Below are 24455 nucleotides of genomic sequence, written 5' to 3' on the forward strand. Positions count from 1 at the left end.
CTAAAGTCAGTTGATCGTTGTGTTAAAACAGAGACTTTCTCTTAACGGTCGTAGCCATTAAATTGAAATTAGAATTATACATCATAAGTTTAATAAATAATACTGGAGTATTTTGTTATTCGAGCAATTTCTTAAACAAAATGTCATGACTGAACAAACTAAACCAGAGTTTGCAAAGAAGAATATCTTGAAAAAACAATTGGAAGCTTGAAACTTCCAATTGCTTGAAGCTAGCATGATTCAAATGAGGAAAAAACGATTCCGGATAGTTTGTTACACTAGGTAGACAGTTAACCAGAAAATTGAGTTGATGCAACGGGAATTAGTCGGAAATAATAGCATTAACCGTTATTTGCATGAACAATCTTTCCTTGGACACAAATAACGTTTTATTAATACAATTGCATATAACTGCACATTATTAGCTATACATTTTGTCTTTCGGAGTAAACTCTTACGCTGTGGGCCTGGCTTACAGTGTAAAAAAAAAAACTGATACGGCAGACGTTTGAAAAAATTCACCGAGAAGGAAGTGATTTTCAGTCGAAAAAGTTTGAAAATCTTTTCCAAATTTTGAATGACGATAATTAAGTGCGTAACCAATTTATATTTTTGGGTGCACGGGTACGTCCAGTGTTACTTTTTATGAGGTTTCGAAATAACGTAATGATGTGTCATACACCAGGCTGTGTAACAGCTATTTTTCCTCTACGGGAAAGAAAAATTCAGTCAAATTTACAGGTACGATTATTATTCATGGAAGTCAAGAAAGTGATGACACTAACTCTTTCTTTTTCAGTTTGACGACATGGTGGGAGGAGGATGATGTTCACAATGGTTAAGGATTAGTCTCATAATCAGGATATCTGTCGAGTGTACTCGGTGTTGGTTGGCAGTGACAGTCGACAAATTACTTCGTACAGGAAACATCATGCGATACAATTGTACGATTATTGCTTTCCGAGTTTTCTCGCGGATATTTGAAAACACTTTAATCATTTCGAAGTAGTGGTATGAGCCTATAGTTTGTTCCTAGTAAGTTCATTTAGATTTACTTGTTTTTATTCATAAATTGTGTGTGTACAGTTTACACGATCACGATATACCTATAAAAGCGTGCCGGATTTTCAAACATATTAAATATACCAACTTTGGTATATTTTTGGTAACTGCAGATTGTGCTGCTGGAAATATATCTTTTGTGCGAGTGTCTAACTGTATGTCATAAATTTAACAATCAATCCTCAGATATAAGAATAAAATTACTAATAAAATAGTTTTTTTTCCACAGATTTGCTGTAGAAAGTAGGTGTGTTTATGTGTACAGAGTTCAGAAAAACTTTTATAGTTTTTAGAGTGCTTACATACCTTTTGTAATTAATATCACTACGTTAGGTGATCATCATAACATAAGATTACTTTAGGTTCATGTTTTCGCGGGACGTTCTGACCTACCGATCAAGGTGATAATCTTGTAAACAGGATAAATGTGCCGGTCTGCCTAGCCAGCCTGGCCTAAACATGGAAACAAGCTGCCTCAGCGCCTGCAGAGAGGCAATCGGAGTTACAATTTGCCATCTCAGGAACAAAATTGTAACACCTGGTTGCCTATGTGTAGGCGTCGAGGTGGCTTGTTTCTATGTTTGGGCTCGATATGTCTCACGGTACGTTGGCCATGTTACGTTGCAGCGCAGGGCGAACTTGAATGTCATAATTATGCTGGAATTAAATTTTATGAATTCTGGTATACATGTGCCAAATGGTGTGGGAAATAGGTAGCTTTTATAGGAAAAGGCCTGCATGCTTTACGTTAAAATTTATTCGGAGAAAATATGTTGAAAAATCATTCGTGTGTAGCGGAAAAATATCGTCAAGTCACTAATTTATTGCTCTGAAAGCTACTCGTTTGAAATTTTAAATAGTACTACAAAAAGGACAGTATAATTCTCACACGTTAGTAAAATCTGCCTTATACAAAGAATTTCAATATCGTACGTTTAATTGAGACATGGCTGTGGCAGCACAGCGATTTTGATACTATCATCCCATACAGCATCGAGACGTTGCAGCAACATAACTTTGCAATATTGGCAATGATTGCGCTTATATTGCGTAATGTTACCGCAATGTCCGAGTCTCCGCCATTCATTGCATAAGAACAAAAATATTCCTGAAATATTGCAGAAATTTGTTTTTTCAAATTTCATACATGTGTATCATACTGGTGAAATAAGTTATATACAAAATTACAGATAAAACTTTTATTATGACATTTGTACTGCAGCTGCCTATTTAAATATCCATGGAGTCTTTTTAAACAGAATTACATATCCGAAAATGTACATGATTGATCATTTTTAAATTGTCTTGTAGATCCAAAACAATTTGTCTTTCGATTTCTTGCAAACTCCTCATCAAATTTCTCGGTGTGGAAAAGCCGATTATCGGTTTAGATTTTTTCGTCACTTTACTTAGTGGGGATTTCAATGCTCGCAATCATTTTTGGAGCAGCAACGTTATACATAATGAAGACGATTTTTTTCTTGACCTTGGTGAATTGTTGGCTAATAATGTTCTTGGATATGAAGGTCGAGACACTTCTTTTCATTGTGTTAACGTTTCAGCCCTGATGGGGGCCCTCCTCAAAACAATTTTATTTAAAACATCTGTCACTTATCGTAACCGTAAGGACTCCAAACTTGGTTGTTTTACTGAGAAATACACTTGGTGTATTTTAAATACGTGATTACGCGTACCGTGGATATTTCTCTACCACGTCAAACCTTATACGCAGATGGTTACTATCCATCAAATATTACTTCAATTCCCCAACTAAGTGAGGTGCTGATATTCATTTAGCGTTGGTCCAAGAAAAAAGATTTAGTTCTAAGAGACTAGTCACAAATCGCACCTACGCCAAAAAACACTTTGTTCAAACGAATGTTACACATATTCGGAATTACAGGTGTGCATTTGCAGTGCCGTCGATCCAACATTATATCCAACAAAGTCACATTCTAAGCATGATAAAGGAGACACGTTCGTTTCTGATCTAACTAAAATCAGTATTAATTTAGAATCGAGACTCTAAAAATGATCACTAAAATTGATTGCATTTCAAGTACTAATTCCTACTTTCTTCGGTAGTTTCACAAATTCGGCGTAGATTAACGTGTTCTCCTCGCACTTTAAGCATACATGATGAGCTTAATTTCCGTGTACACATTAGGTTTCGTGTTCTTCCAGATTTCCTGTTACTTCACGACACTTATCCCACATATTTTCATATTGTCCACTTCTGATCGTACTGCAATTATGGAGGAACTATGTCAAAGTATCAATACCAGTCAGAGGAAAACGACTATTTACTCCCAGTTAGTGAATATTTGTATTTTTTTTTTAATATTACAAACGCGGTATCTTTCACCAAGTACTCATTCATTAATTATTGGTTATAATTGAATGCGTTTCAAGACAAAGGTTGCTCGGGATAAACGATCGAATACGCTTTAATGATATAATCAAATCTCCGAACGACAAAAGACTTTACAGAGGTCTGATATTATCGAATGATATGAGGGTACTACTGATAAGCGATTCAACGACTGGCAAAAGCGCTGCATCTCTCAACGTTGATGTCGGTGAGTTATACTCGCATAACCCGTGAAATTTTTTTCATTTTCAATTAATTCACTCACCTCATCACAGCAACTTTATACTCATTTCAGGAAGTATGAATGACCCCGTAGAATTACCAGGTCTGGCACACTTTTGCGAGCACATGCTTTTTCTTGGAACAGAGGCATATCCAGCGGAGAATGGTTATACGAAATACATCTACGACCATGGTGGAACATGTAACGCATCTACCGGCGACGATTTCACCAATTACTACTTTGATGTAAACCCCGAAAATTTACCCGGGGCCTTGGACCGGTTTTCTCAGATTTTTCTGAACCCATTGTTCACCGAGTCAGCCATCGAGAGGGAATTGAATGTTATTGATCTTGAGCATGAATCAAACCTAATGGACGATAAATGGCGAATTAGGCAGTTACATAAATCATTGGCAAATCCTATGCACCCGTACTCGAAATTTGGAACGGGAAATAAGGAGACGTTGGGCATAATTCCGAGGCAGCTTGGTATGAACATCAGAGACGAACTGTTGAAATTCCACGAAACGTGGTATTCAGCCAGCATCATGACGCTCAGCGTAATTGGAAAAGGTCAGAGAATAGTAATATTTTTACCGCACAATTTACAATTTGATGTACAATTAATTAGGCTTGTTCTAACGAATGAACATTTTTTTAGAAAATCTCGATGAATTGGAAGCTCTAGTTACTACATTTTTTACTAATGTGGAAAATTTTGATGTTCATTTAACAACTTGGATCGACCATCCATTCTGTGATCTTGAAACAAGAGTGTACGCCGTACCCATAAGGGATGTCAGATATCTAAGCATAATGTTCCCGTTACCTGACATGGGAGAATATTTCAGCTCTACAGTGAGTTTAGTTGATTAGGCGATTTTTGTGTATATAATATATAGGTTAGTCCGAATTAACGTTAACGATTGGTCACCGATTTATTCTTTACTTCTACTCCACCAAATGTGCATACTCAAATTATTTTCACCTGCCGTTTAAGAGTGGATATTTTAGATATCATTTTCCACTACTCGAAAACTGTCCACTCGGGGCAAAGTTGTAAACGGGAAACCAATGTGTTTTTGTATACATTGGTCGAAAATAATATGTTCAGAATTTTCTGGAAATCGTAAACCATTGTATTGAACGAAAAATGTATGAAAATCGTTTTTTCTCGCAAAGCAAGCTTCAGGGTGGCCACCCGTCTGGAAAACCGGGAAATGTCAGGGAATTCCGTGAGCGGAATTGAGTGGCCACCCTGTCAGTTTCCGAAAAATTTAAATTTATTTCTGAATTTTCATTGACTAAAAAGAAAACTTTTTTACACCTGACGCCAAATGGGCCCGGTGGTCGTTAGGGAGCTACGTTTGTTTTTGCACATCAATGTGCATGTTATTGGATTGTAACATTTGGCCGGAACTTTTCTTCAATTCATTTTTAGATAACATGTACTATCGTCTGGACTACCCCAGATACAAACAAATCGATAAGCTTTTGCCGTTGTAGTTAATTTTAAAGTTTAGGTCAACCTTTCGCAATGATATTATCTACAAAATAATAAATTAGATAATGTCGTCTGAACTGTTTTTATTCTCATTGCTAGTCGGTGCATTATATCTCGCATCTTCTTGGACATGAAGGTAAAGGTTCTCTGTTGTCTGCATTGAAAACCTATAATTGGAGTAATTCCTTACAAGCTGAATACGGAAGAGGAGCTAGAGGTTTCAAGTTTTTTAACATCAATATTGACCTAACGGAAAATGGACTAAAAAACTTTAGTGATATTGTCTGGTTGACGTTTCAATACATTAATGTGATGAAAGAAGACGGTCCTATTCCGTGGATTTTTGAAGTGAGAACTCATAAATCAATTATACGGGGCTTCTATTTTTACCGCGTTTTGATTAACTCGCTTTCTTATCAGTATGTTCGTTTGATTGTCTGGCTATAAGGCAATCTGATCCCTTATTATACATGTTGTACACGTTTATTGTAGGAATGCAAAAAAATGTGGAATATAAATTTCCGTTACGAAGAGAAATCGTCACCTTGTGATTTAGTCAACTCAACTGTACGTTGTTTGCGAGAATACCCCGCGCGGGAAGTCTTGAGAGGACCTCGGTTGTCCAACGAATGGAATCCGGACTTGATTGAGGAACTACTGGATTATCTGACTCCGAGATACGTTAGAATCTCTGTCGTAGCTCGGTGGTGTAAGAATGTGACTAATGAAACGGAAACCTGGTATGGAACCGAGTATATGATAGAAAAAATACCACATGACATTGTTGTGGACTGGAAGGATGCAGGTCTAAGCGGGATCCTACGACTTCCGGCTGAAAACGAATTCATACCAACAAATTTTGAGCTAAAGCCACGAGAGCCTGACGTAAGTACCAAGCTTCTTTGATTAGTTAATAATTTACTTTTATCAGCGAAATCTTTCGACGATCTGATGAAATATTACAATTGGCCTCACAGGCAAACAAATTCCCAGTAATTATTGAAGACACAGCGCTGATGCGAGTTTGGTTCAAGCAAGATGATGAATTTCTCTTGCCTAAAGCTAATCTTAGATTCAATTTTCTGAGGTGAGCAATTTATTTGATTTTATACAAAGTCTTGATGTGATTGTCCGCATTAAGTTGCAGAATTTAGACAATGCATTTGTAACTATTTACCCCATATGTGAATAGATTGAAAAATTCTGACCAATGTGATTAATTAGCATTTGATCTGTTGATCTGATTTTTATAATGGCTTCAATCTAACATCAGAATTGTCATTCAAAGATCTAAAAATTCCAATAAAGAAAACTTTAACATCAGTTATTAGCATGACACATATTTTCAGTTCTTTCACAAGCATCGATCCAGTTAATTGCAATCTGGGATACATATTCGTGGACCTGTTCTACGATTCATTGAACGAATATACTTATGCTGCCCGTCTTGCAGGACTCTGTTGGTCTCTTAGTCATAACGATTACGGAATGACCGTGAGTATCTACAGTTGACGTTAAATATGTTCCTTATATTCTTTTGTTCATCATAGGCAATAACTTTAGGTGAATATACACGTGCATAGGTATATCACAAGGTATATCGCCATTTTACGCAACGCAATGATTATATGCTTTCTTCAGTTAACAATCGAGGGCTATAACGACAAACAGCGAATTCTGCTTGAGAGAATCATTGATGAGATGGCCAATTTTAAAGTAAATCCGGGTCTATTCCAAACCATTAAAGAAAGTGTAAGTATAAGATATCGCGAGAACGACGATTTTTCTTGCACCATCATGTGATGTGGGTATTACTTACATACTGTGATGCTCAATGGATTTATTCCTCACCGTGTTGGTTTTAGTATATTAGGAATCTGAAAAATATGAAAGCTGACCAGCCTTACGATCGTGCTGACTACCACATGGGGGTTTTGTTGTCAGAGACTAAATGGACCGCAGATGATTTGCTAAAATCAACTTCACGTAAGTAACACGCGAGTTTCATATTATACCCAGCTGCGTAAAGGGCTGAATCCTACAGACTTGCGTCCAAATTTGAGTATTGATCGCCAAAATTTCCATGCTTTCAGTATTGACAGCGGAAAACTTACAACATTATATAAAACAGATGCTAAGTAAAGTGCACATTGAATGTTTAATACATGGAAACGTAACCAAGTCGGAAGCGTTAGATATAGTCAAAATATTTGAATTTAAATTGATCAACGCGTTGCCACAATTCTCACCGCTACTACCACGGCAATTAATTCGATGTCAACATGTGAAATTAGATGATGGTAAGTGCAACATCAATTAGTTAGACTTTCTCTATTTGTTGTTGAAATTGTTTCTCTACTATACTTTGACTTTCATTTACAATGTTTCAGGTTGTAACTTTCTTTACGATGTCGGTAATAGATTGCACAAAAGTTCCTGCGTCCAAGTGTACTACCAATGTGGTGTTGAGACGATAGAATCGAACGTACTCTCGGAGCTCCTGAATCAAATAATATTCGAACCCTACTTTGATACCATTAGAACCAAAGAACAGCTTGGCTACATCGTTTACATCAGTGTACGACGAATAAATGGTGCGCAAGGTCTGAAATTTACTGTGCAAAGTGACAAACATCCTCAGTATGTTGATCAAAGAATAGAAGCATTTTTGGAAGCGATGTTGGTAAGTTTCCTGGATCGCGTTAAACGCGATTTGCTTGTGTTTTCAAAAGAAGAACTATCGCTAAAATCGAATTTTTGGTGTATGCTTCCAATGCATTTGCAGAATTTGAATTCCTTCGTACTTTCGATTACTCTCACTTTCAGAACCAGTTAGTCGATATGCCGGAAGAAGAATTCTCAAGTTACAAAGACGCCTTAGCTACGAAAAAATTGGAGAAACCGACAACGCTGGGCACTCTGACGAGTTTGTTCTGGTCTGAAATATGGGAGCAACGATACAATTTCGACAGGGCTAACATGGAAGTATCCTACATGAGAACTGTAACGAAAGAAATGGTTATCAAATTTTATAAGGTGTGCACGAGTATTTCGACGTTTTATTTAACATATTGCGGTGTCGTCTTATTTAAAAATAAATTTCACGTTATGATAAATAATTTACCATGTGTAACTACAAGTGTTTCGTTTTAATTTTCAGGATGTCCTTATCAGTTCAGCTTCGACTAGATGTAAACTTTCGGTACATATAGTTTCGAAGGTTGAAGGCGGAGCTGGACATGCAACGATCAACGTCCCGGAAAATGAATCATCTCCATCCTCGGAAACACGTCTAAATACAGTTTGTAGAATTAATGACGCAGCGATGTTTCGTTCAACCCAAGCGTCGTATCCTTTGGTAAAGCCATTTATTGATGTACCAAAGAAAATTTGAAGGAGACGTATATTGTAACTGTATTTAGTATAATGGATACGATGCACCGGATACGGGCATCCGAGACAAATTTTATTAAACAATAGGGCATTAGTTCGAATGGACTGAACTATGAAATAATTGTATTATAAAACGATTGTTCACCAATCCCATTTTGTGCAATGTGACAGATTTTCAAATAGAAAAAAGGATTGACAAATCCATTATTTTATCCATATAATGAGATATGTACATATGTGCCACTGGTATATATGTTAATTTTTCGACTTCACATAACTGGGATTGGTAACTCATCCTTGCAGTGATCCGTACTAACGATAATTCATTTCTGTGAGAATAACCGCAATGAGCGAATCTGACGAGTTCAGAGCAATTTTTATATCTCTGAGAGTCATTTTTATAGATATATCATATTTTTAGATAAGATTTAATATAATAGTACGTAATTTTGTGGAAATAACGAGCATGACCGTCAAATCTTATTTACCCAGTTATACCCAATCAGAAGGCCGAAAAAAGGCGATTTTACAAGGATTTCTCATGAAGTGACATTTTAATTTGATAATGTGAAAATTTATATACACATTGGGGTAACATTGAAATTCGTCCTGATATTTTATAATTGTAAAAATAATGATTTTTAAAGCTGCTATAGCCGATCTCCGGGAGCATCTCTAAAAAAAAAACAGGCGTCTTGCGGTGAGCAAGATATCTCTGGACTGGATCGTCCAATATGAAAAAACAAAAAAGATTTAGATAATATAAGGTATTGTCCAGTCTTCGATCGAAGGAACGAGCAAAACATTAATTTTTAGAAAAACAGCAGCTTTTCAAACAAAAATCGATTTTCCATAAAAAATGTCCCCTTAATTTGTTTGTAAAATGGAAAATATTGATCGACGAGAAAAAACCTTCGATCAAGGACTGAAAAATGTATTCATAAAGGTTGTGTCAAAATTTGAGACTGATCGGATCAGCCGTTTCCGAGAAATCTTGCTCACTTCGACTTCGAACATACAGTTTTAAGAAAAAAGCGTTCAGTTTCACAAGCATTTTCAAACGCTCCGGGGTATCTTTGCAAATGTGCGCGTAACTTCGATGTGAAATTTTCTGTGCATATACTCGAATGTATTTATTTATTGAAAACGAAATAAAACAAATCAATTTTGGAAAATCCTAACAAGGTACAACTCCTTAAATATTTTGTTTCTGTCTTTTCATCATATGAATTGATAGCCGAACTTACAGTATTTCCCGTTTAAAATATGGTCAATATTCTTCAACCAACGTGGTAGGAAACGATATAAAAATTGCTGAATCCTGTATTCTTTTGCTATTAACTGCATACGTGTAAACATATTTAACAAGTGTTCTCTGCCTCTAATAAAGTATGACAGCAATTTGGGTCTCCGAACTTGGTCGAACATGAACCGATTCGCTAATTGCAACGGTGATTTGCAGAGTATAAGCCAGCTGATTGATCGAAATCGGCATTAAAATTTCGATACCTTGAGTAAATGGAGAACTGAATAATTATTGGGAGGATTGGATCGAAAGTGACCACTTTACCTTGTCAAGTGTCTGCGCATTTATGTACACGTCTGTAAGCGAATATTTCGTGTGTTCTGCGCAAATGTTAGTTGGCGTGATATTGACATCAGACTTGCGCTGATTTGCATATTGAACTGTTTCATTGCGAGGAGATAACATAAAATCGGTGGTACCACTTTACTCTTCACGATCATTATGCGTATATGATGATTTCTACACACTAGGAACACACGAAGCAAGGATCCAGCAACTCGACCACCGCTAAATAGATGCGCAATGTTATCAAGAAACATGTGTTGGTTCACTGCCCCATCACATAAGTTGATCTCCACTCTCAGGTTATCACACTGAAAGTGAAAAATAAAAACACATGTGCACATTTATATGATACTACTGTATACGCCACGTGTGACGAAGAAAATTCGGAAACCTTGTATAAGTATTATATGTAACTATTACTGGAAGGTGAGTCTTTTACAATCTGTTTATTAATTTATCAGCGTCGGTATTGGAAAACGTTTGTTGTAGCTTTACAGTACAAATGTACTGCTGGAAATATCTGCCGTGACAGGCTGGAATATTCAGTCATAAATACACGCCAACGAATCCATTCTAAAATAAAAATATCTGGCTTCTAAGAATAGCGAAAAGAATCCGTTTTGGATTTTGTTTTATTTACCTCAGCTATTTCTAGTAGACGTCTTTTTTGGATTACTAAGGGTCCAATTACTGGAAAAGGGGATGTACAGATCGATTCAGTGGCATAAAATTTTTGTTTCCAAAAATCGCAAAAAAGTAAGGCCAATTCGTTCGGATTTTTTTTTAATGCAAAGTCTTGATCGATTTGGAAAACCGCCAGGGTCAAATTAAGAGGCCTCGTCTCGACTTCACTACACAAGAAAAAACGTTTGACCGCATATGACAATGGCAGGAAAGACGTGATCGAATACCAATTATCGGTATGCTTTTGGTAATATAAATTGGTTTTCATTTCAATTATACAAATTAATGTAATCTTCGAACGGGGTGATCGTTAAATAATTAATATATTTTTTTTCACTCATCTTAGAATGTTATCCCCTGGATCATAATATGATGCGTTACTCCTGGGACAGGGGCTCCAGTCGCTCTACCGTTATAGTTACTGGGTTGCACAATTTCTTCACCAGCAATTGATACAAATGCTATATTGATTCGATCATTACGGAATTTCCACGTACATCCGTATGAATATAATACTATACAGTCACCGGTATTTCAAAGCAATAAATCGATGTTTTTCAATCACTTTTTATAATCTATTAACCAGCCAATTATCATTTGTTTGTTCAGCGATTAGGCAATTATTTTAACGCATTTCTCGTTCGAAATTCAGCATTGCAATTAATCGTCCTCGGTAATTGCTTCTCCCGGCAAGTGATTGAATCCTCTTTCCTGACTCGGATCGCGGCATACGGCATCTCGACGATCACAACTCAGCCCGTATCCACAGGGGCAAAACATATCGTGGACTTCGGTAAGTTCAATCTGAGATCCATCCGGGTACATCAATGTGGTATTTAGAGTTATCGAACCATCCGGTCGACAAACGTCGCCGATGTCGTGCATCAGCTTGCACTGCGGAATGCTGAATTTCTGTTTTCCTCACGGGGTTAGGTGGGTTTCAAAATTTCAAAAAATCGGATTTTTTTTTTTTTTGTTTATCTTATAATTGAATATGTTGAGAATATTCCTTTAAAATTTTAAAACTATCCGAGTCATATTCTAAGAGATATAGCCTTTGGATGTTTCACCCATCAGGCTATAACCAAGCGTGACGTAGGTATATGGAGGTCGTCTGCGGCAAATCAAGAAAAAAAATTAACGTGTGATGAAAATAATGTTGAAGATACGACAGATGTTACCGTGTCAGGTGATGGCACGTGGAAAAAACGTGGGTTTGCATCATTATACGGTGTAAGTGGGATCATTTACATGTTATTTGAATGTAAATCTTCAATCGCGTTTTTTTCGAAACTACGTTTTTGAAATCGGTAGTCACGATTTCTCGAAAACTTATGAACCGATCTCTTTCAAATTTTGCACACTTCTTCAAAATAACATTATCTCGTGGTTTAACGAAGGAATTTTTGTTTTTTCTATTCCAAGTAATTTTTCAAGGCCATGAAGGGTGAAAATTTTACTCAAAATAAGGGTTTTTTGTTTTCAACGCCGCCAAAAATGTAATTTTTTTTTTTTTTTTTTCCTTCGTCCAAGCACGAGTTTTAAACATCTACTAACAGAAAATTTCTAGTTTTTGCATTTCAGATGAATCTGTCATGAGTTATCCTGACTACGCCGAGAGAACTTTTTTTTTAGGGGTCAAAGCAGACGACGTGTCCACGCCTTAATTTTCAATATATTTTTCAATGAAAATTTCACGAACTATTTATAAAATATGTATCTTTCATGTGTTAAATTGATGGAATGAAATATTCTGTTGATTAAATGAAAAAAAATTCATAAAAATGCACCTATTTTGAGCTTTTGAAACCCACCTGACCCCTTAAACAAAATGTCGTGACTGAAAAAACTAAACCAGAGTTTGCAAAGGAGAATATCTTGAAAAACCAATTGGAAGCTTGAAACTTCCAATTGCTTGAAGCTATCATGGTTCAAATGAGGAAAAAATGATTCCGGACAGTTTGTTACACTAGGTAGACAGTTGACCAGAAAATTGAGTTGATGCAACGGGAATTAGTCGGAAATAATAGCATTAACCGTTATTTGCATGTACAATCTTTCCTTGGACACAAAAAACGTTTCATTAATACAATTGCATATAACTGCACATTATTAGCTATACATTTCGTCTTTCGGAGTAAACTCTTACGCTGCGAGCCTGGCTTACAGTGTAAAAAAAAAACTGATACGGCAGACGTTTGAAAAAATTCACCGAGAAGGAAGTGATTTTCAGTCGGAAAAGTTTGAAAATCTTTTCCAAATTTTGAATGTCGATAATTAAGTGCGTAACCAATTTATATTTTTGGGTGTAGGGGTACGTCCAGTGTTACTTTTTATAAGGTTTCGAAATAACGTAATGATGTGTCATATACCAGGCTGTGTAACAGCTATTTTTCCTCTACGGTTGAGAAAAATTCAGTCAAATTTGTAGGTACGATTATTATTCATGGAAGTCAAGAAAGTGATGACACTAACTCTTTCTTTTTCAGTTTGACGACATGGTGGGAGAAGGATGATGTTCACAATGGTTAAGGATTAGTCTCACAATCAGGATATCAGTCGAGTGTACTCGGTGTTGGTTGGCAGTGACAGTCGACAAATTACTTCGTACAGGAAACATCATGCGATACAATTGTACGATTATTGCTTTCCGAGTTTTCTCGCGGATATTTGAAAAACTTTAATCATTTCGAAGTAGTGGTATGAGCCTATAGTTTGTTCCTAGTAAGTTCATTTGGATTTACTTGTTTTTATTCATAAATTGTGTGTGTACAGTTTACACGATCACGATATAACTATAAAAGCGTGCCGGATTTACAAACATATTAAATATACCAACTTTGGTATATTTTTGTAACTGCAGATTGTGCTGCTGGAAATATATCTTTTGTGCGAGTGTCTAACTGTATGTCATAAATTTAACAATCAATCCTCGGATATAAGAATAAAATTACTAATAAAATAGTTTTTTTCCACAGATTTGCTGTAGAAAGAAGGTGTGTTTATGTGTACAGGGTTCAGAAAAACTTTTATAGTTTTTAGAGTGCTTACATTCCTTTTGTAATTAATATCACTACGTTAGGTGATCATCATAACATAAGATTACTTTAGGTTCATGTTTTCGCGGGACGTTCTGACCTACCGATCAAGGTGATAATCTTGTAAACAGAATAAAAGTGCCGGTCTGCCTAGCCAGCCTGGCCTAAACATGGAAACAAGCTACCTCGGCGCCTACAGAGAGGCAATCGGAGTTACAACTTGCCATCTCAGGAGCGAAATTGTAACACCTGGTTGCCTATGTGTAGGCGTCGAGGTGGCTTGATTCTATGTTTGGGCTCGATACATCTCACGGTACGTTGGCCATGTTACGTTGCAGCGCAGGGCGAACTTGAATGTCATGATTATGCTGGAATTAAATTTTATCAATTCTAGTATACATGTGCCAAATGATCTGGGAAATAGGTAGCTTTTATAGGAAAAGGCCTGCATGCTTTACGTTAAAATTTATTCGGAGAAAATATGTTGAAAAATCATTCGTGTCTAGCGTAAAAATATCGTCAAGTCACTAATTTATTGCTCTGAAAGCTACTCGTATGGAATTCTAAATAGTACTACAAAAAAGAACAGTTTAATTCTCACACGTTAGTAAAATCTGCCTTATGCAAAGATTTTCGATATCGTAGGTTTAATTGAGACATGGCTGTGGCAGCACAGCAATTTTGATACTATCATCCCATACAGCATCGAGACGTTGCAGCAACATAACTTTGCAACATTGGCAATGATTGCGCTTATATTGCGTAATGTTACTGCAATGTCCGAGTCTCCGCCATTCATTGCATAAGAACTAAAATATTCCTGAAATATTGCAGAAATTTGTTTTTTCAAATTTCATACATGTGTATCATACTGGTGAAATAAGTTATATACAAAATTACAGATAAAACTTTTATTATGACATTTGTACTGCAGCTGCGTATATAAATATCCATGGAGTCTTTTTAAACAGAATTACATATCCGAAAATGTACATGATTGATCATTTTTAAATTGTCTTGTAGATCCAAAACAATTTGTCTTTCGATTTCTTGCAAACTCCTCATCAAATTTCTCGGTATGGAAAAGCCGATTATCAGTTTAAATTTTTTTGTCACTTTACTTAGTGGGGATTTCAATGCTCGCGATCATTTTTGGAGCAGCAACGTTATACATAATGAAGACGATTTTTTTCTTGACCTTGGTGAATTGTTGGCTAATATTGTTCTTGGATATGAAGGTCGAGACATCAAAACACTTCTTTTCATTGTGTTAACGTTTCAGCCCTGATGGGGGCCCTCCTCAAAACAATTTTATTTAAAACATCTGTCACGTTATCGTAATCGTAAGGACTCCAAACTTGGTTATTTTACTGAGAAATACACTTGGTGTATTTTAAATACGTGATTACGCGTACCGTGGATATTTCTCTACCACGTCAAACCTTATACGCAGATGGTTACTATCCATCAAATATTACTTCAATTCCCCAACTAAGTGAGGTGCTGATATTCATTTAGCGTTGGTCCAAGAAAAAAGATTTAGTTCTAAGAGACTAGTCACAAATCGCACCTACGCCAAAAAACACTTTGTTCAAACGAATGTTACACATATTCGGAATTACAGGTGTGCATTTGCAGTGCCGTCGATCCAACATTATATCCAACAAAGTCACATTCTAAGCATGATAAAGGAGACACGTTCGTTTCTGATCTAACTAAAATCAGTATTAATTTAGAATCGAGACTCTAAAAATGATCATTAAAATTGATTGCATTTCAAGTACTAATTCCTAATTTCTTTGTTAGTTTCACAAATTCGGCGTAGATTAACGTGTTCTCCTCGCACTTTAAGCATACGTGATGAGCTTAATTTCCGTGTACACATTAGGTTTCGTGTTCTTCCAGATTTCCTGTTACTTCACGACACTTATTCCACATATTTTCATATTGTCCACTTCTGATCGTATTGCAATTATGGAGGAACTATGTCAAAGTATCAATACCAGTCAGAGGTAAACGACTATTTACTCCCAGTTAGTGAATATTTGTATTTTTTTTTTAATTTTACAAACACGGTATCTTTCACCAAGTACTCATTCATTAATTATTGGTTATAATTGAATGCGTTTCAAGACAAAGGTTGCTCGGGATAAACGATCGAATACGCTTTGATGATATAATCAAATCTCCGAACGACAAAAGACTTTACAGAGGTCTGATGTTATCGAATGAAATGAGGGTACTACTAATAAGCGATTCAACGACTGGCAAAAGCGCTGCATCTCTTAACGTTGAAGTCGGTAAGTTATACTCGTATAACCCGTGAAATTTTTTTCATTTTCAATTAATTCACTAACCTCATCGCAGCAACTTTATACTCATTTCAGGAAGTATGAATGACCCCGTAGAATTACCAGGTCTGGCACACTTATGCGAGCACATGCTTTTTCTTGAAACAGGGGTATATCCAGCGGAGATGGGTTATGCGAAATACATCTGCGACCATGGTGGAACATGTAACGCATCTACCGGCGACGATTTCACTAATTACTACTTTGAAGTAAGCCCCGAAAATTTACGCGGGGCCTTGGACCGGTTTTCTCACATTTTTCTGAACCCATTGTTCATCGAGTCAGCCATCGAGAGGGAATTGAATGTTATTGATCTTGAGCATGAATCAAACCTAATGGACGATAAATGGCGAATTAGGCAGTTACATAAATCATTGGCAAATCCTATGCACCCGTACTCGAAATTTGGAACGGGAAATAAGGAGACGTTGGGCATAATTCCGAGGCAGCTTGATATGAACATCAGAGACGAACTGTTGAAATTTCACGAAACGTGGTATTCAGCCAGCATCATGTCGCTCAGCGTAATTGGAAAAGGTCAGAGAATAGTAATATTTTTACTGCACAATTTACAATTTGATGTACAATTAATTAGGCTTGTTCTAACGAATGAACATTTTTTTAGAAAGTCTCGATGAATTGGAAGCTCTAGTTACTATATTTTTTACTAAAGTGCAAAATTTTGATGTTCATTTAACAACCTGGATCAACCATCCATTCTCTGATCTTCAAACAAGAGTGTACGCCGTACCCATAAAGGATGTCAGATATCTAAGCATAATGTTCCCGTTACCTGACATGGGAGAATATTTCAGCTCTACAGTGAGTTTAGTTGATTAGGCGATTTGTGTGTATATAATATATAGGTTAGTCCGAATTAACGTGAACGATTGGTCACCGATTTATTCTTTACTTCTACTCCACCAAATGTGCATACTCAAATTATTTTCACCTGCCGTTTAAGAGTGGATATTTTAGATATCATTTTCCACTACTCGAAAACTGTCCACTTAGGGCAAAGTTGTAAACGGGAAAGCAATGTGTTTTTGTATACATTGGTCGAAAGTAATATGTTCAGAATTTTCTGGAAATCGTAAACCATTGTATTAAACGAAAAATGTATGAAAATCGTTTTTTCTCGCAAAGCAAGCTTCAGGGTGGCCACCCGTCTGGAAAACCGGGAAATGTCAGGGAATTTTGTATGTCAGGGAAAAGTCAGGGAAATGTCAGGGAATTTTTATAGAACTCTCGGATTTCAAAAGCTTTGTCCATAAAATAGAGATGCTATCACCGCATCGTCACAATTTTTCTTCTTTTCTTATTGACGATTATAAGCTGAGTTGCTGATTGTCCCATGAATTCGATAGTACGAGCAGACATCGGTTTGATTTATCTACGGCCGTCACTGCGTGTGGAGACGCAAGTTCACCGACGCCTAATAGTCTAGAAAAAACGAAGCCTCAGATTTTTGGCAATAACTCAAAAAGTAAAAGCGCTAGCGAAAATTTTAAAAACATTCTTAAAGAGGAGGAAATATCCAATAAAAAATTACAAGCACCCGGAGTTCTATGTTCGGTATTAGTAATTTTAATTTAACGCTGAACATAGGACTCTGCGCAACTGTTACGGCATAGACGCGCCGCGTCTAGACAGTACACCGCGTAAAATAATTGTTTTGCTGTATTGAATATCAATTTATGAATTTGGATAAATTGTGGTGTATTCTTAACGCTTAAAAGAAACATGTCCCATGGGAAAAAAATTTTTCAATTTATACTTCAAAAAGTTACACATTCGTTAATTAGTCATAATTCTTCGAACCTCGATTTTCATTGCAACCAGCATAAATGTTCAAATAATAGCTCTGAAAATATTTCGCTTTTTGGAGCCCCTTTTTGAATATATACTTAACAAGACCAAGCAAATGGAAATTTTTAGTTTTTGTCAACTTTCAAAAATCATAATGAACGGAATGAACAATTTTTAAAAACTTTTTTAACTTTAATATATTTAGGCATACTTTACCTAAGTTACTATAGTTTTTAGTGATTTCCGCACAAATTGTGCATCAAAATGTCAGGGAAAAATAATGATTTTAATCAGGGAAAACCGGGAAATGTCAGGGAATTCCGTGAGCGGAATTGAGTGGCCACCCTGTCAGTTTCCGAAAAATTTGAATTTATTTCTGAATTTTCATTGACTAAAAAGAAAACTTTTTTACACCTGACGCCAAATGGGCCCGGTGGTCGTTAGGGAGCTACGTTTGTTTTTGCACATCAATGTGCATGTTATTGGATTGTAACATTTGGCCGCAACTTTTCTTCAATTCATTTTCAGATAACATGTACTATCGTCTGGACTACCCCAGATACAAACAGATCGATAAGCTTTTGCCGTTGTAGTTAATATTAAAGTTTAGGTCAACCTTTCGCAATGATATTATCTACAAAATAATAAATTAGATAATGTCGTCTGAACTGTTTTTATTCTCATTGCTAGTCGGTGCATTATATCTCGCATCTTCTTGGACATGAAGGTAAAGGTTCTCTGTTGTCTGCATTGAAAACCTATAATTGGAGTAATTCCTTACAAGCTGAATACGGAAGAGGAGCTAGAGGTTTCAAGTTTTTTAACATCAATATTGACCTAACGGAAAATGGACTAAAAAACTTTAGTGATATTGTCTGGTTGGCGTTTCAATACATTAATTTGATGAAAGAAGAAGGTCCTATTCCGTGGATTTTTGAAGTGAGTACTCATAAATCAATTATACGGGGCTTCTATTTTTACCACGTTTTTATTAACTCGCTTTCTTATCAGTATGTTCGTTTGATTGTCTGGCTATAAGGCAATCTGATCCCTTATTATACATGTTGTACACGTTTATTGTAGGAATGCAAAAGAATGCGGAATATAAATTTCCGTTTCGAAGAGAAATCGTCACCTTGTGATTTGGTCAACTCAACTGTACGGTGCATGCGAAAATACCCCGTGCGGGAAGTCTTGAGAGGACCTCGGATGTCCAACGAATGGAATCCGGACTTGATTGAGGAACTACTGGATTATCTGACTCCGAGATACGTTAGAATCTCTGTCGTAGCTCGGTGGTGTAAGAATGTGACTAATGAAACGGAAACCTGGTATGGAACCGAGTATATGATAGAAAAAATACCACATGACATTGTTGTGGACTGGAAGGATGCAGGTCTAAGCGGGATCCTACGACTTCCGGCTGAAAACGAATTCATACCAACAAATTTTGAGCTAAAGCCACGAGAGCCTGACGTAAGTTCCAAGCTTCTTCGATTAGTTAATAATCTACTTGTATCAGCGAAATCTTTCGACGATCTGATGAAATATTACAATTGGCCTCACAGGCGAACAAATTCCCAGTAATTATTGAAGACACAGCGCTGATGCGAGTTTGGTTCAAGCAAGATGATGAATTTCTCTTGCCTAAAGCTAATCTTAGATTCAGTTTTGTTAGGTGAGCAATTTATTTGATTTTATACAAAGTCTTGATGTGATTGTCCGCATTAAGTTGCAGAATTTAGACGATGCATTTGTAACTATTTACCCCATATGTAAATTGATTGAAAAATTCTGACCAATGTGATTAATTAGCATTTGATCTGTTGATCTGATTTTTATCATGGCTTCAATCTAACATCAGAATTGTCATTCAAAGATCTAAAAATTCCAATAAAGAAAACTTTAACATCAGTTATTAGCATGACATATATTTTCAGTTCTTTCACAAGCATCGATCCAGTTAATTGCAATCTGGGATACATATTCGTGGACCTGTTCTACGATTCATTGAACGAATATACTTATGCTGCCCGTCTTGCAGGACTCTGTTGGTCTCTTAGTCATAACGATTACGGAATGACCGTGAGTATCTACAGTTGACGTTAAATATGTTCCTTATATTCTTTTGTTCGTCATAGGCAATAACTTGAGGTGAATATACACGTACATAGGTATATCACGAGGTATATCGCCATTTTACGCAATGCAATGATTATATGCTTTCTTTAGTTAACAATCGAGGGCTATAACGACAAACAGCGAATTTTGCTCGAGAAAATCATTGATGAGATGGCCAATTTTAAAGTAAATCCGCGTCTGTTCCAAACCTTTAAAGAAAGTGTAAGTATAAGATGTCGTGAGAACGACGATTTCTCTTGCACCATCATGTGATGTGGGTATTACTTACATACTGTGATGCTCAATGGATTTATTCCTCACCGTGTTGGTTTCAGTATATTAGGAATCTGAAAAATATGAAAGCCGACCAGCCTTACGATCGTGCTGACTACCACATGGGGGTTTTGTTGTCAGAGACTAAATGGACCGCAGATGATTTGCTAAAATCAACTTTACGTAAGTAACACGCGAGTTTCATATTATACCCAGCTGCGTAAAGGGCTGAATCCTACAAACTTCCGTCCAAATTTGAGTATTGATCGCCAAAATTTCCATGCTTTCAGTATTGACAGCGGAAAACTTACAACATTATATAAAACAGATGCTAAGTAAAATGTACATTGAATGTTTAATACATGGAAACGTGACCAAGTCGGAAGCGTTAGATATGGTCAAAATATTTGAAGTTAAATTGATCAGCACGTTGCCACAATTCTCACCGCTACTACCACGACAATTAATTCGATGTCAACATGTGAAATTAGATGATGGTAAGTGCAACATCAATTAGTTAGACTTTCTCTATTTGTTGTTAAAATTGTTTCTCTGCTATACTTTGACTTTCATTCACAATGTTTCAGGTTGTAACTTTCTTTACGATGTCGGTAATGGATTGCACAAAAGTTCCTGCGTCCAAGTGTACTACCAATGTGGTGTTGAGACGATAGAATCGAACGTACTCTCTGAGCTCCTGAATCAAATAATATTCGAACCCTACTTTCATACCATTAGAACCAAAGAACAGCTTGGCTACATCGTTTACATCAGTGTACGACGAATAAATGGTGCGCAAGGTTTGAAATTTACTGTGCAAAGTGACGAACATCCTGGGTATGTTGATGAAAGAATAGAAGCATTTTTGGAAGCGATGTTGGTAAGTTTCCTGGATCGCGTTGAACGCGATTTGCCTGTGTTTTCAAGCTTCTTTTGAACTATCGCCAAACTCGAATTTTTGGGTGCATACTTCCAATGCATTTGCGGAATTTGAATTCCTTCGTACTTTCGATTACTCTCACTTTCAGAACCAGTTAGTTGATATGCCGGAAGAAGAATTCTCAAGACACAAAGACGCCTTAGCTACGAAAAAATTGGAGAAACCGACAACGCTGGGCACTCTGACGAGTTTGTTCTGGTCTGAAATATGGGAGCGACGATATAATTTCGACAGGGTTAACATGGAAGTATCCCACATGAGAACTGTAACGAAAGAAATGGTTATCAAATTTTATAAGGTGTGCACGAGTATTTCGACGTTTTATTTAACATATTGCGGTGTCGTCTTATTTAAAAATAAATTTACGTTATGATAAATAATTTACCATGAATAACTACAAGTGTTTCGTTTCAATTTTTAGGATGTCCTTATAAATTCAGGTTCGACTAGATGTAAACTTTCGGTACATGTAGTTTCAATGGCTGAAGGCGGAGCTGGACATACAACGATCAACGTCCCGGAAAATGAATCATCTCCGTCCTCGGAAACACGTCTAAATACAGTTTGTAGAATTAACGACGCAGCGATGTTTCGTTCAACCCAAGCGTCGTATCCTTTGGTAAAGCCATTTATTGATGTACCAAAGAAAATTTGAAGGAGAAGTAAATTGTAACTGTATTTAGTATAATGGATACGATGCACCGGATACGGGCATCCGAGACAAATTTTGTTAAACAATAGGGCATTAGTTCGAATGGACTGAACTATGAAATAATTGTATTATAAAACGATTGTTCACCAATCCCATTTTGTGCAATGTGACAGATTTTCAAATAGAAAAAAGGATTGACAAATCCATTATTTTATCCATATAATGAGATATGTACATATGTGCCACTGGTATATATGTTAATTTTTCGACTTCACATAACTGGGATTGGTAACTCATACTTGCAGTGATCCGTACTAACGATAATTCATTTCTGTGAGAATAACCGCAATGAGCGAATCTGACGAGTTCAGAGCAATTTTCACATCTCTGAGAGTCATTTTTATAGATATATCATATTTTTAGGTAAGATTTAATAAAACAGTACGTACTTTTGTGGAAATAACGAGCATGACCGTCAAATCATATTTACCCAGTTATACCCAATCAGAAGGCCGAAAAAAGGCGATTTTACAAGGATTTCTCATGAAGTGACATTTTAATTTGATAATGTGAAAATTTATATACACATTGGGGTAACATTGAAATTCGTCCTGATATTTTATAATTGTAAAAATAATGATTTTTAAAGCTGCTATAGCCGATCTCCGGGAGCATCTCTAAAAAAAAAACAGGCGTCTTGCGGTGAGCAAGATATCTCTGGACTGGATCGTCCAATATGAAAAAACAAAAAAGATTTAGATAATATAAGGTATTGTCCAGTCTTCGATCGAAGGAACGAGCAAAACATTAATTTTTAGAAAAACAGCAGCTTTTCAAACAAAAATCGATTTTCCATAAAAAATGTCCCCTTAATTTGTTTGTATAATGGAAAATATTGATCGACGAGAAAAAACCTTCGATCAAGGACTGAAAAATGTATTCATAAAGGTTGTGTCAAAATTTGAGACTGATCGGATCAGCCGTTTCCGAGAAATCTTGCTCACTTCGACTTCGAACATACAGTTTTAAGAAAAAAGCGTTCAGTTTCACAAGCATTTTCAAACGCTCCGGGGTATCTTTGCAAATGTGCGCGTAACTTCGATGTGAAATTTTCTGTGCATATACTCGAATGTATTTATTTATTGAAAACGAAATAAAACAAATCAATTTTGGAAAATCCTAACAAGGTACAACTCCTTAAATATTTTGTTTCTGTCTTTTCATCATATGAATTGATAGCCGAACTTACAGTATTTCCCGTTTAAAATATGGTCAATATTCTTCAACCAACGTGGTAGGAAACGATATAAAAATTGCTGAATCCTGTATTCTTTTGCTATTAACTGCATACGTGTAAACATATTTAACAAGTGTTCTCTGCCTCTAATAAAGTATGACAGCAATTTGGGTCTCCGAACTTGGTCGAACATGAACCGATTCGCTAATTGCAACGGTGATTTGCAGAGTATAAGCCAGCTGATTGATCGAAATCGGCATTAAAATTTCGATACCTTGAGTAAATGGAGAACTGAATAATTATTGGGAGGATTGGATCGAAAGTGACCACTTTACCTTGTCAAGTGTCTGCGCATGTATGTACACGTCTGTAAGCGAATATTTCGTGTGTTCTGCGCAAATGTTAGTTGGCGTGATATTGACATCAGACTTGCGCTGATTTGCATATTGAACTGTTTCATTGCGAGGAGATAACATAAAATCGGTGGTACCACTTTACTCTTCACGATCATTATGCGTATATGATGATTTCTACACACTAGGAACACACGAAGCAAGGATCCAGCAACTCGACCACCGCTAAGTAGATGCGCAATGTTATCAAGAAACATGTGTTGGTTCACTGCCCCATCACATAAGTTGATCTCCACTCTCAGGTTATCACACTGAAAGTGAAAAATAAAAACACATGTGCACATTTATATGATACTACTGTATACGCCACGTGTGACGAAGAAAATTCGGAAACCTTGTATAAGTATTATATGTAACTATTACTGGAAGGTGAGTCTTTTACAATCTGTTTATTAATTTATCAGCGTCGGTATTGGAAAACGTTTGTTGTAGCTTTACAGTACAAATGTACTGCTGGAAATATCCGCCATGACAGGCTGGAATATTCAGTCATAAATACACGCCATCGAATCCATTCTAAAGTAAAAATATTTGGCTTCTAAGAATAGCGAAAAGAATCCGTTTTGGATTTTGTTGTATTTACCTTAGCTATTTCTAGTAGACGTCTTTTTTGGATTACGAAGGGTCCAATTACTGGAAAAGGGGATGTACAGATCGATTCAGTGGCATAAAATTTTTGTTTCCAAAAATCGCAAAAAAGTAAGGCCAATCCGTTCGGATTTTTTTTTAATGCAAAGTCTTGATCGATTTGGAAAACCGCCAGGGTCAAATTAAGAGGCCTCGTCTCGACTTC

At 36.4% G+C, this 24455-nt stretch overlaps 2 protein-coding genes across 2 annotated transcripts; both read left to right on the top strand.

Moving 5' to 3' along the window:
* Nucleotides 1-899: 899 nt before the first annotated feature.
* On the top strand, nucleotides 900-7366 carry LOC124183247 (insulin-degrading enzyme-like). The gene is made up of 11 exons (XM_046571488.1): nucleotides 900-1035; nucleotides 3247-3374; nucleotides 3475-3641; nucleotides 3729-4229; nucleotides 4318-4514; nucleotides 5260-5508; nucleotides 5653-6045; nucleotides 6510-6654; nucleotides 6802-6912; nucleotides 7026-7146; nucleotides 7254-7366. The coding sequence occupies exons 2-8, from the start codon at nucleotides 3316-3318 to the stop codon at nucleotides 6534-6536; spliced, it is 1593 nt and encodes a 530-aa protein (XP_046427444.1). The 5' UTR covers nucleotides 900-1035; nucleotides 3247-3315; the 3' UTR covers nucleotides 6537-6654; nucleotides 6802-6912; nucleotides 7026-7146; nucleotides 7254-7366.
* Nucleotides 6649-22684, top strand: LOC124182023 (insulin-degrading enzyme-like). The gene is made up of 7 exons (XM_046568800.1): nucleotides 6649-6654; nucleotides 6802-6912; nucleotides 7026-7146; nucleotides 7254-7460; nucleotides 7551-7843; nucleotides 21449-21658; nucleotides 21782-22684. Exons 1-7 carry the CDS (start codon nucleotides 6649-6651, stop codon nucleotides 22013-22015), a joined length of 1182 nt encoding a protein of 393 aa, XP_046424756.1. The 3' UTR covers nucleotides 22016-22684.
* The last annotated feature ends 1771 nt before the right edge of the window (nucleotides 22685-24455 follow it).

Source organism: Neodiprion fabricii, chromosome 5 (genome assembly GCF_021155785.1).
Source record: "Neodiprion fabricii isolate iyNeoFabr1 chromosome 5, iyNeoFabr1.1, whole genome shotgun sequence".
NCBI classification, from domain to species: domain Eukaryota; kingdom Metazoa; phylum Arthropoda; class Insecta; order Hymenoptera; family Diprionidae; genus Neodiprion; species Neodiprion fabricii.

Excerpts from the sequence above, each read along its gene's own strand:
- LOC124183247 (XM_046571488.1), top strand. The coding sequence starts at position 3,316 with ATGGAGGAACTATGTCAAAGTATCAATACCAGTCAGAGGAAAACGACT. Across the intron at positions 3,375-3,474 it reads AAAACGACTATTTACTCCCA|ACAAAGGTTGCTCGGGATAA; the intron begins GTTAGTGAATAT and ends ATGCGTTTCAAG. Across the intron at positions 3,642-3,728 it reads ATCTCTCAACGTTGATGTCG|GAAGTATGAATGACCCCGTA; the intron begins GTGAGTTATACT and ends TACTCATTTCAG.
- LOC124182023 (XM_046568800.1), top strand. Across the intron at positions 6,913-7,025 it reads TCCAAACCATTAAAGAAAGT|TATATTAGGAATCTGAAAAA; the intron begins GTAAGTATAAGA and ends TGTTGGTTTTAG. Across the intron at positions 7,844-21,448 it reads CATTTTTGGAAGCGATGTTG|AACCAGTTAGTTGATATGCC; the intron begins GTAAGTTTCCTG and ends TCTCACTTTCAG.